The 13,017-nt window shown below is 34.3% G+C and overlaps 1 protein-coding gene across 2 annotated transcripts; it reads right to left on the reverse strand.

The window, feature by feature from the left end:
- Positions 1-5,155: 5,155 nt before the first annotated feature.
- On the reverse strand, positions 5,156-9,797 carry LOC112292846 (phosphatidylinositol/phosphatidylcholine transfer protein SFH11). 2 transcript variants are annotated; one of them, XM_024541734.3, is made up of 11 exons: positions 9,532-9,797; positions 8,202-8,441; positions 7,974-8,002; positions 7,764-7,847; positions 7,598-7,651; positions 7,348-7,425; positions 6,881-6,934; positions 6,563-6,622; positions 6,270-6,467; positions 6,073-6,153; positions 5,156-5,927 (listed from the first exon to the last, which is right to left on the reverse strand). In XM_024541734.3, the coding sequence occupies exons 2-11, from the start codon at positions 8,257-8,259 to the stop codon at positions 5,586-5,588; spliced, it is 1,038 nt and encodes a 345-aa protein (XP_024397502.1). In that variant the 5' UTR covers positions 8,260-8,441; positions 9,532-9,797; the 3' UTR covers positions 5,156-5,585. The 2 variants fall into 2 exon arrangements, with proteins under 2 accessions (XP_024397502.1, XP_024397503.1); XM_024541735.3 differs by having other exon boundaries at positions 9,506-9,797.
- Positions 9,798-13,017: the final 3,220 nt, after the last annotated feature.

Genomic DNA, 13,017 nt, shown 5'->3' on the forward strand with positions numbered 1-13,017 from the left:
TTTAAAGTTATTTATCTTAAATATGATTAAATATATGTACTAAAAATTATACATTAAGATTCTTAACCATATATATTAGAGCTTAATAGTTCATATAAAAAATAAACTTATAATTAATATAATAACATTTCTAAAGCTTTTCATTAGCTTATTATGTATATAAATGTATATATATATATATATATATAAATGTATATATATATATATAAATGTATATATATATATATATATATATATATATATAAAAATAAGACGTACATAAAAATTAGCTAATTTGATAGAAATTTTAAAATAATTTAAATAAGTACAATATTAAAAATTGTGTTTGATACCATTTTATTAATATTAATTTTATATTTATTTCTTTATAATAAAAATAAGTAAAAAAAATATAATTTTAGTAAATAAATCAGAATGGCGATTGTGTCTTCATGTCTAAAAAATCCTATATTTGTATACAAGTATAATTATAAATACCATAGTTATTAATATATATATATATATATATATTAAAATTTAAAAAATTATATAAAATTATTATTTGATTGTTATATATATTGATTTATATATATATATATATATATATATATATATATATATATATATATATATATCATTTACAAATCAAAATAAAGATAACTTTGATTTCAACTATTAAACTAATCTAACTTAAAAACAAAGTGTCTTGCTTATATATATTACTAGTTAAAGAATTGAATTAAATAGAATTAAAATGTTAAGATTTATATAAATGTACATTTAAAAAAATTTAAATAATATAAATTTTTGTTAGATTTTGATTTACATTAAAAAAAATATTTAATTTTAATTACGTTAATATATATATATATATATATATATATATATATATATAAATAATTTGAAATTTAAATTCAATTACATTATTGAGAAATGTTGAAAATTATACAAGGTTTTACCTATCCACATTTTATGTATGTTCAATGAAATTTCATTATCATCTGACATAGATATTTGTTATAAAATTCATAGTTTTATGAATTTATTAATTTTCATATTACTTATATTTCATATCTTTCTAACTTCTCTGATGTTGTATATGATACCAAATTGTAAACACCACTGTTTAATTTATAACTAAGTTCCTAACATAGCTCTCTGTTAAATGTCATATTTAATCAAAAACAACACCTCGAAATCAAGTGTTGGAAGAAACAAGAAAAAAAATTAAAATCCAAGTTGAGCACAAATTATTAAACCGGAAAGACTGCGATTAATATGTTATGAAAGCTCATTGAATCCCCCACAAGAGACAGCATCCTTTTCTTAACCTTCGTGAACTTTTAGGCAAGAGGTTGATATCTATTATTGAGGTCAGTTATGAAGTATCTGGAACACTCTCCTTTATGCGGGGGTAAGGCCGATGACATGGCGCACCGTTCCCGCCAAATGGTCACAGAATCAAAATTTCTCTGCCCCTTCTTTTTCGGGAAAAGACCTCATGACCGTCAGTCTCCGGCATTCTCTTTCGAAACCGTTGCCAGTATTCTCGCATTGATTCTTTTTAGCATTGATTCCTACCTTTGCTTCGGAGAGGTTGACTTGCCCACACTTACGGTCGATCCAGCAGCATATTCCGTCGTCGCTCGTTGCTTCGTTTGGTCAGCAACATGCTGACTTTCGCGGCAGTATATTCTTCACTTCTACTTGGATCAAATTTTCACTTAATCGATGTTGTGAGTGGAATTTCTTCCACTCACTTTGTTTCATTCCTATACAGTTCAAGGTCCACACCTCGTTAACCATGGAGACATGCAGGTGCTGGTTGCCGTCACTGCTATATTGATCTTCACATCAGCACCTCTTTGAAGCATAAATATTCTGTAGATGACCAGTATGTTATCGATGTTCTCTTGAAAGGCTGTTGTTAGAACGTGTTATATGGTTAAGTTTTGAACGTCTTTGTTGCTACGGAAGGCGCTGCAAGATGAGGAGAAACTAGTTTTTTCCATCTTCCAACTATGTGCATCGTATGGTTACTGACCCGCACATGCTTTCGGAGTCAGCAATTTTCGTCTTCCTTCGTGAAGGTGACTGTCAAACTCTAGCTACGAATTTCATTCTTCATCGATCGAACACGAATGAGTAGATTTCTGCGCTGAAAGGCGTGTCCTTAATACATAACGTCAGTTCATAGTTGGTCTAGTTATGTTTGTAAAAGATTGTCATCTGCAACTTGGTGACCTGATATTGTTCACTCTGAAGTCAGACTCAAGTTTTCAGCTCGACGAATGCACATTGTCGCCACAGAGCGAGACACTTCTCATGTTTTCTCATTTCTTGTGTGCTTACAAATTGCCGACACTCTGATAGTATTTGAATCTCCCTCTCCAATCTGTGTCCAGGGGCTATCATGCCTTTCTGTGTAAGATCGCGCACAGTTGATAATGTTTCTTTTTTCTTTACAGTAGTTTTAGTGGCCTCATTTTTTTCATACCTTCTATGTAGATTTATTCAGAAACGTCTTATAAAAAACAAGAGTATCTAGATATTTAAGATAGGCGTTGATTAAATTTCACATCATTATTCAAGAAATGCAAAGACAGATCCATTAAAGATTGTTTATGGCTTTATTAATAAAGAAAATTAGAGTTTGAGAGAGATTCTTTAAAAATAGATACTGTTAGGTAACAAAATATCTTATCAAGATACATGTAAAATGTAAATTACACAAGAAATCTATAAAATGATATATGTATATATATATATATATATATATATATGACGATTAAAGCTTTAGCTTGTTTCAAAACCATAAGCATGTAATATTCCTCCTCTACATGGATGAATATTTATTTTACTGATAAATTTATTGAAAAATCTTACTAAGAAATTCAAGGTAGTCTTTATACTAAGAAATTCAAGGGAGTCCGCTTTGAAAGACCATGATAGAAAAGTTGTGGATATATTTCTTGCTTAAAATATATAAATACATATATCTTAGAAGCTTTGAATTTAACATAAAATGAGAATAGTCTATTTTAAAAAAAACATTTAATAATTAATATATCTAAGTATGGTATATTCTTATTCTAAAAAATTTAAAATTTTAAAAATATTTACTTAGTTTTTTATTTGATATATTTATTTTAAGCAAATTTTGACAAAGAATTTTGAGATTTTATAAAACCACTTATTGATAGAGTAAATTCTATAAAGATATCACTATATCTACAACAAATTCTAAAATATATCACTATTTATTATATTTTAGATAAAAAATCATTTTATTTGGTTTTTTTTTTCTTAAGATTTCAAAACTAATTTGTTTTAGTAAAAAAAGGCAGTTATATGAACTTTCTCAATCTCAACCAATCAAAGAGTCAAAATTTTGTAGCTTCTCACCTTCTTTTATAAGTATGAAGATCCCCCCTCCTCTCCTCTCCATAACAAGTTAATTTAATAGTCTTAAAGTTAATTATGTTAATTAAATTTTTGAATTAAATGGCATGTATTAAATAAAAATGTAACTAATATATATATATATATATATATGTGTGTATATATATATATATGTATATACATATAATTTATACTATCAACATAAAAAATACTTAATTTTAGATGAATTTTTTATTTTATAATGTATGGACAATAATGATTTTTAAAATAAAAATTAAAATTATCATATCTTGGATTTGATTGATATGTAATCTAAGTTACATATTTTAAATATTAAAGACAATGGCATTTGTCTCTATGCATCCATCTAAAAGGTATGACACCTCTATGTGCTTGAATTCATCTATGAGTTCATCTAATATTATTAGTCAATTTATATCTCATTCAAGTGTCTTAATAAAAGTAAAAGGTAAAGAGAGAGGCTCAACATCTAAGCTTGATACCAAGAGCCACATTCCATGAGTTTTAACTAAATGTATATTGTCGACTTTACATGAGACACTTGTTTTTTTTTTTGGTTATAAATTTATTGTTGTTGCAATGCTAATTTAAAGAATAAACCCTTGTAGCAATTTTCTACCTTTTCTACAAGCATTAAGGATCTCATCATTTCAATGCATTCCCCTAGAAGCAAAATAAGGGACTCCAAAGCTAGTAGATATAGATACATATAAATGGACATATTTCACAAAAATAGATAACCTAAAAAAGCCTAATTATTAGTCGTCATTAACGATCTCATCACTTCAATACATTCCCCTAGAAGCAAAATAAGGGACTCCAAAGCTAGTAGATATAGATACATGTAGATATATATATATATATATATATATATATTTCACAAAAATAGATAACCTAAAAAAGCCTATTTATTAGTCGTCAATTAACTTTTTCTAAAATTATTAGTCGAAAATTATAAATAATTTGTTACGTGATTCCTCTCGTGTGTTGATTTCTTGGACGCTTTTTCCAACACATTAATTAGTACCGTATCCATGGCATTCAAATAGCTATCTCCCGGTTCAGATCCTGTGTTCAGATCTACTGACAGCATCTCCAGAGCCTGAATGCAGGCATGGAGACAATACTGTTGAATATTCCTGGCAGAAGCAACACAGGCTCCGATAGCTGTCGTCACAACTCCCACTACAACACACAGAGAGCCATTACACTCTGTCCACTTTCAGCTGACGGAAAAGAGCTGATGCGCCTAGTCGCACACAACACACCATCATATCCAGGCCTAACCACCAGTTTGTTTGAATGCACAAAAAGCAGAACTGTCTTTATTCTTTCATGGGTCCTCTTACATGTATCTAGTGGTAGCCATGTGGGTATTCCACCAACAGTCCACTAATCTGTGATCCGACAAAATCGAGATAACTGGATTAGCGAAAGGTGATACATTTCAACCAACGCCACTCTGGGAGAAACAGAGCAAAGCAAGGCAGTAAGGGTACCTTTCAGCATACGAATGAGAGGCCAACGGTACCCTGGTATATTCTCTCCAACTCAAAGACCAGAGGCACTTCTCCGACACGTCTCAATTTTATCATTCATTGACAGACATATGAGCAAGAGCTTACACTTGGACAATTCCGTACTCAGAAAACAACTGATCTAAGCTTCTGAGTTGATGGATCAACTCTAGGTGTTTAATCATAAATTCATACCAAATAGTGGGAAAATATATAATTCTGAATAGTACCAGTAATTGAGATAAATGAAGTCGTACTCTATTATTTGGAGGGAGCTTCATGAGGAGTTCAGCAACATGATGTAAGCAAGAATGTCTGTGATCTCTTTGCCTTAGGATGTTCACAACAGTCCTCTGTTGTAAATGCATTGCCGAGAGCATTAGAGCAAGCGGTAGGCAAGTAATTTTCTACTGCTGGGAGTTGGCCATTAGCTCTATCATAAGAGCAAGGAGCATGTTAAGAATCAAAGGCTACCATGACCTCTCACACAGCACTTAGTTTTAAATACATGAACTTTGTGCAGTGAGGAATAAACAATAACTAGAACTCACAATTGGTAAGAGAACAAGCTACAGTCCAGGAATCTCTCTATTAGCACTTCCAAAGGAGCAAATAAAATAATAGGAGCCCGAACAAGAGCTCCTGATGGACCTGCCAGTACGATGACTATGTACTTACTTGTATACCAGCCATCTTGGTAGTTATCTTGTCCCTTTGGTTTTGCTCGGAGGTACTCTGAGAAGCTTCTAAAGAAGGCAAGACGGATTCAATAGCATGAACGACATCACATGTTTCTGAATGAGGATCCTGCTCGTCCAAGGACGGAACTTTGATGTTCAAAGATCCCTCATTAGAGAGGCTATTGAGGGTTCTTCCAGAAGAAAGCGCTTTTTGTTCAATGAAGTTGTACAGTTCCACATGGAACTTGTGATTTGGCGAGAAAACATCATTTTTAGATGAACCACCGTTGGTCTTGCAGAACCAGGGTAGAGTGTCGAAGTCCATCACCTAAAATGACAACGAACTATCGTCAGTAACAAAGACACCAAACATGAATATTAATTAGTGCCTAAAGAGGTTCCGTCACGTCATATCGCGTATAGAGTATCGATTTTAGTAGCTCAACCTGGAAAGATCACAAAAAGTAATTTACCTGAAGAAGTTCTTCCTGGCCATTCCCTCTGAGAACTTGTACTTTGCGCTTTGTTCTTTCTTGCAACATTGGCTTCACCGCCTATTCATACACTAAAAGCATAAGACTCATGATTACTACAGAAAATTCTGAATTTTTGAAGTATAAGAGCACCATCAAGCGACTGAATTTCATCAATATCAAATGGCATAGTGTACCTTCCAGCAGGCAGAAAATACATATGGTGCATTGACAATGTAGTAGGTATCAGTTTTCTCTGGGTAGTTTAAGTCATCCACGGTTGCGATAGCAGTGGAGGTCTTAAGTCGGCTGAAGGCAGAAAGCCGAAGGCCAGTCATGTCCAAAATCTTCACGCAGGATCCCACATGACGCCCTTTTTTTGTACTAATTTCAGGCTGCGCAGATATCAACTCAGCATACTAGGCAGAACAACCGTAACGATAAACAAAGGAGGGGTAGACAGAACATGATTTTATAAAAAGGTTCTTACCAGGATCATTCTATCCCTGTACTCGTTTATCTGTATATGTGATTGAACATAACTTTCTATCTGCAAAAGAACGTAGTTTTCAGAGTCATTCCCATATATAGCCTTACTGTTTATGAATATCTAATCCGCAAATGCAACAGCTCTTTATCATAATCTACTCTCAGGGATGCAGACGTTCCTCGGAATGCTAGAGCAGGTCAAATTAATAATACCCCAAATTGTACAAAGAAGCAGGTACTTAGAATTTTTCATAATTTATTTGAATAATCAGATCTAACTAGGAAGGTTCTTCTTGAATTTGAGGTAAAGCACACTTACTGAAGCTTGGTCAAAGGTGCTGTTGCCCACTCCAATCGCAAATACAGGCCGTCCCTGAAGATAAAAGCGCATGATGAGGCATATGTCACAGACATGAAGAAATACTTGTTAACACAAGAACTACAGCTATTGATAACAATGCTACGAAATCGTTTTCGACCTATCCTGAGAGTTGTGACATCATCACAAAGCAACGCAAGCTGAGATAGTACCGTTGTTCACTTATAATTAACGAAAGATTTTTAGCGAAGTGTAGCGTGAAAGAGCACCCCTAAAGGCGCAACTTAAAGGCAACTACCTTCGATACATAGCCGACATATTAGTCAGGTCATGATGGAAATTGAAAATTTGTGCTTCTATTTGCAGATAAAACCTCAGCTAAGATGAGGACTTTCAAGTCTCCAGTTGAAAATCTTTCGAGATTACCAAGAAGATACCCATATCCTGTAACTGAGGAAGAGACTTGCCTGTTTGCAATAACCGCAAAATCCAATCAGATGGCTTTGGCGTATAGCATTGAATTTTGATTTCGGTAATATAGGTTTCTGCAGCATGAAAAATACTCAGTTAAACTGACAATAACAAACAAGCTTCGCTTCAAATATGTATTCTACACACAAAGAATAATGCAATGGATGAAAGCGTGTCGGAATCAATGAACTGAATTCAAACTATACAGCTACATCCTTTAACATGAGGATCCAGTAAAGATCTTACCTCCAGGATATTGTCAATCCCGTTATTGACTCTCCAATTTAGGCTTTCAATAAGCTGCATTAAATCAGTATCACTGTGAGTTACAAGGCAATAATCTCACGTTTAAAAACAGCTTACTCCCGAAGAAGAGTAAAATCTGGATTCATAACATTCATGAGGTACTCACCATTTTGCTTGCCTTGGATACATCCTCATCTCTTGCATTTAGGAATCGCTCAAGGGTAGCTTCTGGATATCCACCATGCATATTCTGCAATACGATTGCAAGTGTGGGCAACATTGTGCTCCTTTGTAAGGATTTGGTGGGTTGTTGAAAACTACCTCATATAATTAGAAAAGTCAGCAATCCTAAACAACGGTCAAAATAAAAATGTACCTGGAAACTCTGACGGAGAGGTTCATCCACTAACGAAAGAAGTCGCCGCATACAGAAACGAATCGAAGGACGATAAATTAGATCACTGATAAAGGTTAACTGAAACATTGAAATGATGGGCAAGACCTAAAGATGTGAGACACTATCTGATGCAAGTGTTAAGCATCTATAACAATGAATGAACAGGAACAGAGTTCATCGATTGATTTTCAAAGCAAACCCACTCACAGGCATCTACAGAGTCCTGCAGTTGCTTGACATTCGCCTTCATATTGGGCCGAGACATTTCTCCTCTCCGAGCCACTCTATGAGAGGAAACCAACTCCTCCAGGGTATATATCAGCACACAGTGTCCGCCAGGGCAAGCTTGTGCTTGGCGAAGTACTCAATTTGAAGTGTTACATTAAGATGCCTTGTTCAATTATTTGAAGCTCCTTTTGACTCGAAGGCGGAACTTCGAGGCACCAACTGCAATTAAATAACGCCACACGTAAGCTCTCGATCAGTAATGAAGGGCTTGTAGACAGTGACTATGTTTCATTCTCTTATTGAAACATCACTAAGTGTTGAAATAATAACGGTATTCCAGCGAAGGGCAACCGACCAAGTCTTAAAACCAAAAAGACATGGCCTGTTGGTCACAATGATACAACTCCAAAATTTCAAGTGAATCGATCTGGTCTGGGACGCTGAGTACTACGAGGACAAGCCAGGGTTCCTAAATGGAAAACCAAACTACCACCTATAGAAAACAGTGAAGAAACGTCGCTACACAACGAAAGTCGGGTCTCTGGAACACATTGCGCCTGGAAGTCAACCTAAGCCCACTTTAACCGGATCACAAGCTCCCAAACACACAGTTTCAGAGGGACCATGTCCTCGCAAAGCCATGACCGCATCTAGAACCAGAGAAAAGCACGGTAACATTCCGATGAGCGCCTAAAAAACAGTTCCGGTAACAAATGTCAACTAAGCAAGGAAAGAAGGACGATTCGTCCTGATCAAAGGCAACTTCATTCGATAAGTAAAATTTTGTCCCTACTGCGCCTTCTGCTCATTGGCATCTCATCAAATCCACTGTCAACATCCAAAAACTAGAACGATGGTCAAGGCGACTGTCAAATAAACGGATCCAAACATGAACATCTTCAGCACGACTGGAGATGAACATGGAATATCCCTCGCCATCACATTTTGAAATCAAAACATTAAGTTCGCTACGACAACTCCAGCTGAGAATGAACCAGCCTTAACTGCAGAATCCTCCTGGTAAACAAGAGAACTTCACCCACTCTCACGATATCATCCCAGCGACAACATCACTTTCGAAATGTGCACCTATGTGAAAATTACTGTTTCACGGGCACCCTACCAACAGTTAATCGAGCAAAGCAAATCGAAACATAAATCCCAGATCCCTCGCCGCTTTCTAAACTACGACCATTACAATGTCCTCCCAACGCCACAAGCAGAGCAACCTCGAGACATCGTTGACCGTCCTCTCCGGTGGAAATCAATCAATAGAGACAAACCTTGGAATCACTGGAAGAAAAATCACCTTAGCGTATCAAAACTGCTTCACCTCCGGCAACTCTGAGCAAAAGGAAAGACAGGAAAAACACACACACGAGGTTCTCCCACCATTGAAGAGAATGGACGATATCTCCGTCTACACAGCACGGCAGGAGGCAATTTGAGGGTCAATCGATAGATCTGGCAGCGCGGGAGACGACGCGACGACGGAGAAAGGGCTTTCAGATCACGGCATCGTCTCACGGCGGATTCAATCGCTCTGCAGAGTGTGCTGCCGCCCCCCCTAGCTTCACCCCAGGCCCCGCTCTATTACTCAGCCACGCTTTGAAGTTCGCCTGTCCCATTTCCAGTCTCTTTCCTCGCAACGGGGCCTATTCGTCCACTTGTCGATGCGAAATTTTGTTGACGATTCTCGATTCTCGTCCACGAACGTTCGTTCCCTTCCCGCCCAAGTCGGTCTTCCCCATTCTACTTGTGGCCAAGATGTCGACTACGGTGACTTGCTACAGGCGGTCAGCTAATCGGCATCCCTACCACAAAGGGAGCCTGCAAGTGGGGAATCCGACCTGCTCAGACAGTGGATCCAACCCTAACTGACTGACGAGAGGTTCAATTGCAGCTAGTGTTTTTTTTTTTTTTTTTTTTTTTTTTCCATTCCTTTCCTTTCCTTTCTCTTCCCCTTTGAAGAACAATGTGCCCATGACTGAATTTTAATGAGGACCCATACATGGCTTGATGTCATTTGTGTGTGTGTGAGTGTGCACAAGTATCAAAACCCTAATTTGCAGGGCGGCCATGGTGCTGAATTGTAAGAGGGGCAGGTGACCTCATTGGAAGCAGCTAAGGTGGCTTTTCAACTAAATATGCCTCACTGGGTCAGTGCTGAGTTTGACCATGTGTTGGGCATTGAATGCTGCCTCAAGCATTCATGTGCCTTTGATGAAACCTGTAGATTTGTATCAGTGAATGATATTAGTCAATGGTATATGTAGATGCATGGTGTGCTCTCATTCCCAATTTTAATGTACGATTTTCTAGAACATTGTGCACTTCAATTATTTTGTGTAAGAGATGTATACTTATTTCTTTATTTTTAAGATAAAAATGTAAACAAAAGTGGGGGAGCCAAGTTTGTTGGCCAAGTATAAGATGATTACAAGTTTAGCCTAATCTAGGGAATTGATTAAGAATTATTTGGTAGTTATATATTAAACCAAGCTACAGGAAATGAAGGTACAGAGATCTTATGCTCTGTGTTGTTGATTTTTTTCAACTTTGAATCAATAAGTAAAATCGTGATCCTTTTTTTTATTAGTGTTAGTATTGATTTCTTGGGTAGGGAGGATATGAAGTCAATTGTATGCAACAATGATTTATCCAAATGCAAACATACTTTGTACCCAAAACACAAAGAATTTTGAATTTTGTAGGAATTGAGTTGATTGCTACTACATAGGGTTTAAACCATTGTAAACAGAAACCTAGGATGATTAATAGTGTCTTCAAAGAGGTATGCAACACAAATTTAAGTCAATGCCATACTATGAGATATTTAGTAAATTAACTTGGTATTAAAATAAACCTATTTTTCATCAAAATTAATAGTGATTTTTGATCTGCATGGTTTTATGCATCTAAGAATATAACTCTTTGCAAAAAGAAAAGAAAAGAAAGTGACAAAATATATATATATATATATATATATATATTTTATTCCCTTCTTAAAACATATCAGATTATAGTTCTGAGAATGAAGAATAGTTGCAAAGTGTCCATGAGCATTGTTGTTGCGGTTATGTACAAATACTTGTTTAAGCATAGAATGTAAAAAATATAAATAGTTATTCAATCTTTTGTATTTTTTTAAGCCTTATAGTTGTGATTTAAGCGATTTTGATGTCAAATTTTGTGATGTAAAGAATTGGATAGAAAACATTAAGAATATTTTAGAAAGAGACACAAGAGTAATTATAATATACACACATACAAAACACACACACACAAAAAAAAAGAGTACATAGAAGAAAAAAGAGCTTCTAAACAAAAAAAAACTTTGTATTGATGTGGTTGTCTCCTTTAAGTATAGAAGAAGGATCACAAGAGAAGTAATTTCTCTTCACTACATTCTAAACACCATAGCTATAATATTCATTGTAACTACACTGAATGTTATGGAAAGAGCTGCCTACATTTAATGCTCTCAACACTTTTCTTTACTTGTCATAATATTTATATAACATAAAATTTACATAAAATTATGATCTATACTTTTTTATAATCTTGTATGATCAATAGCTATTGCCTCATTAAAACCTTATCTAAAAAAATCTTATTGTATTCAAAGGCAAAAACTATAGATGAAGGAAAAAGAATACAACATAATTTATTTTTTTAATTATTTAAAGAATTCATTAACTTTCTTGCTCAAAAAAAGCAAGTTGCTGCATGCCAATGCCATAAGTAAGTCACTGATGGTTGTACAAAGGGAGAGCTTTGGTGAAGAGATTAGCAAGGTTATTTGTAGATTCAATTTTTTTATATTTTAAGTACTTAATTAATAACCAAGTCATGGATATAATTAAAATAGTTTGAATCAATATGCTTTATCATGTTACCTTTAATAAAATTGACTTGCACATGTACAACAAAAGTACTATTATTTTTATATAAAATAGTTGGAGAATCATTATATGAAGTCTACAAATTGTCTAAATGAGTTTATCAATTTATTGCAACCAAATCCATTCCCAAGATGCTTCATGTAAGACAATAATTTTTGCATGGTTGGATGAAGTTGTAGTTATAGTTTGTTTCATTGATTTCCATGATATTGCAGCTCTATGTCTTAAAAATACATAGTTTGTTTGAGATTTAGATGTTGCTATATCAGATTTATATCTTGCATTACAATAACCAACCAACTTTGGATTTGTAGATTGTGTGTAATATATTTTCAAGTCTTCAAAATCTTTTAAATAATGTAATAAATATTTAATATTATTCCAATATTTTAGTGTTGGATGTGTATTGTGTCTTGCAAGAATACTAACTACAACTGTACTATTTGGTCTTGTAGATATGACTAAATAAAAGTGCTCCAACCATTGTAAGGTATGGATATTGATCTCCCAATATTTCTTCTTCCTATTTGTATAGACAATATAGTTCATCACCATCATGACCACATCCAACCATTGGTATTGACAATGAATAAGCATCAATCATATTGTATCTTTGTAGGATTTGTCTAATATACATTAGTTGGTAGAAAAAAATGTTACTATCTATGAGATGCATAATTTGAAGACCAATGCAAAAAAATATTTTTTTTAGCATTTTCATCTCAAATTTATAGATAAGTAGGTTAATAGCTATAACACATGTAGATCTAGTACCTACTAGGTTAAGATCATCAATATATATAGCAATGATTACAAAATTATTTTTATCTTGTTTAATAAACAAACAAGGAATTAGTGGATCACTTATAAATTTATTTGTAATTAAATAA

This window comes from Physcomitrium patens, chromosome 15 (genome assembly GCF_059467195.1).
Source record: "Physcomitrium patens ecotype Gransden chromosome 15, ASM5946719v1, whole genome shotgun sequence".
NCBI classification, from domain to species: domain Eukaryota; kingdom Viridiplantae; phylum Streptophyta; class Bryopsida; order Funariales; family Funariaceae; genus Physcomitrium; species Physcomitrium patens.

What these genes read in the sequence shown, in the direction of transcription:
- LOC112292846 (XM_024541734.3), bottom strand. Translation starts at nt 8,259, where the DNA reads ATGTCTCGGCCCAATATGAAGGCGAATGTCAAGCAACTGCAGGACTCT. An exon ending in TATCCAAGGCAAGCAAAATG is followed by an intron (nt 7,652 to 7,763) that starts GTGAGTACCTCA and finishes GATTTAATGCAG; the next exon opens with CTTATTGAAAGCCTAAATTG. An exon ending in TATTTTCTGCCTGCTGGAAG is followed by an intron (nt 6,154 to 6,269) that starts GTACACTATGCC and finishes GTGTATGAATAG; the next exon opens with GCGGTGAAGCCAATGTTGCA.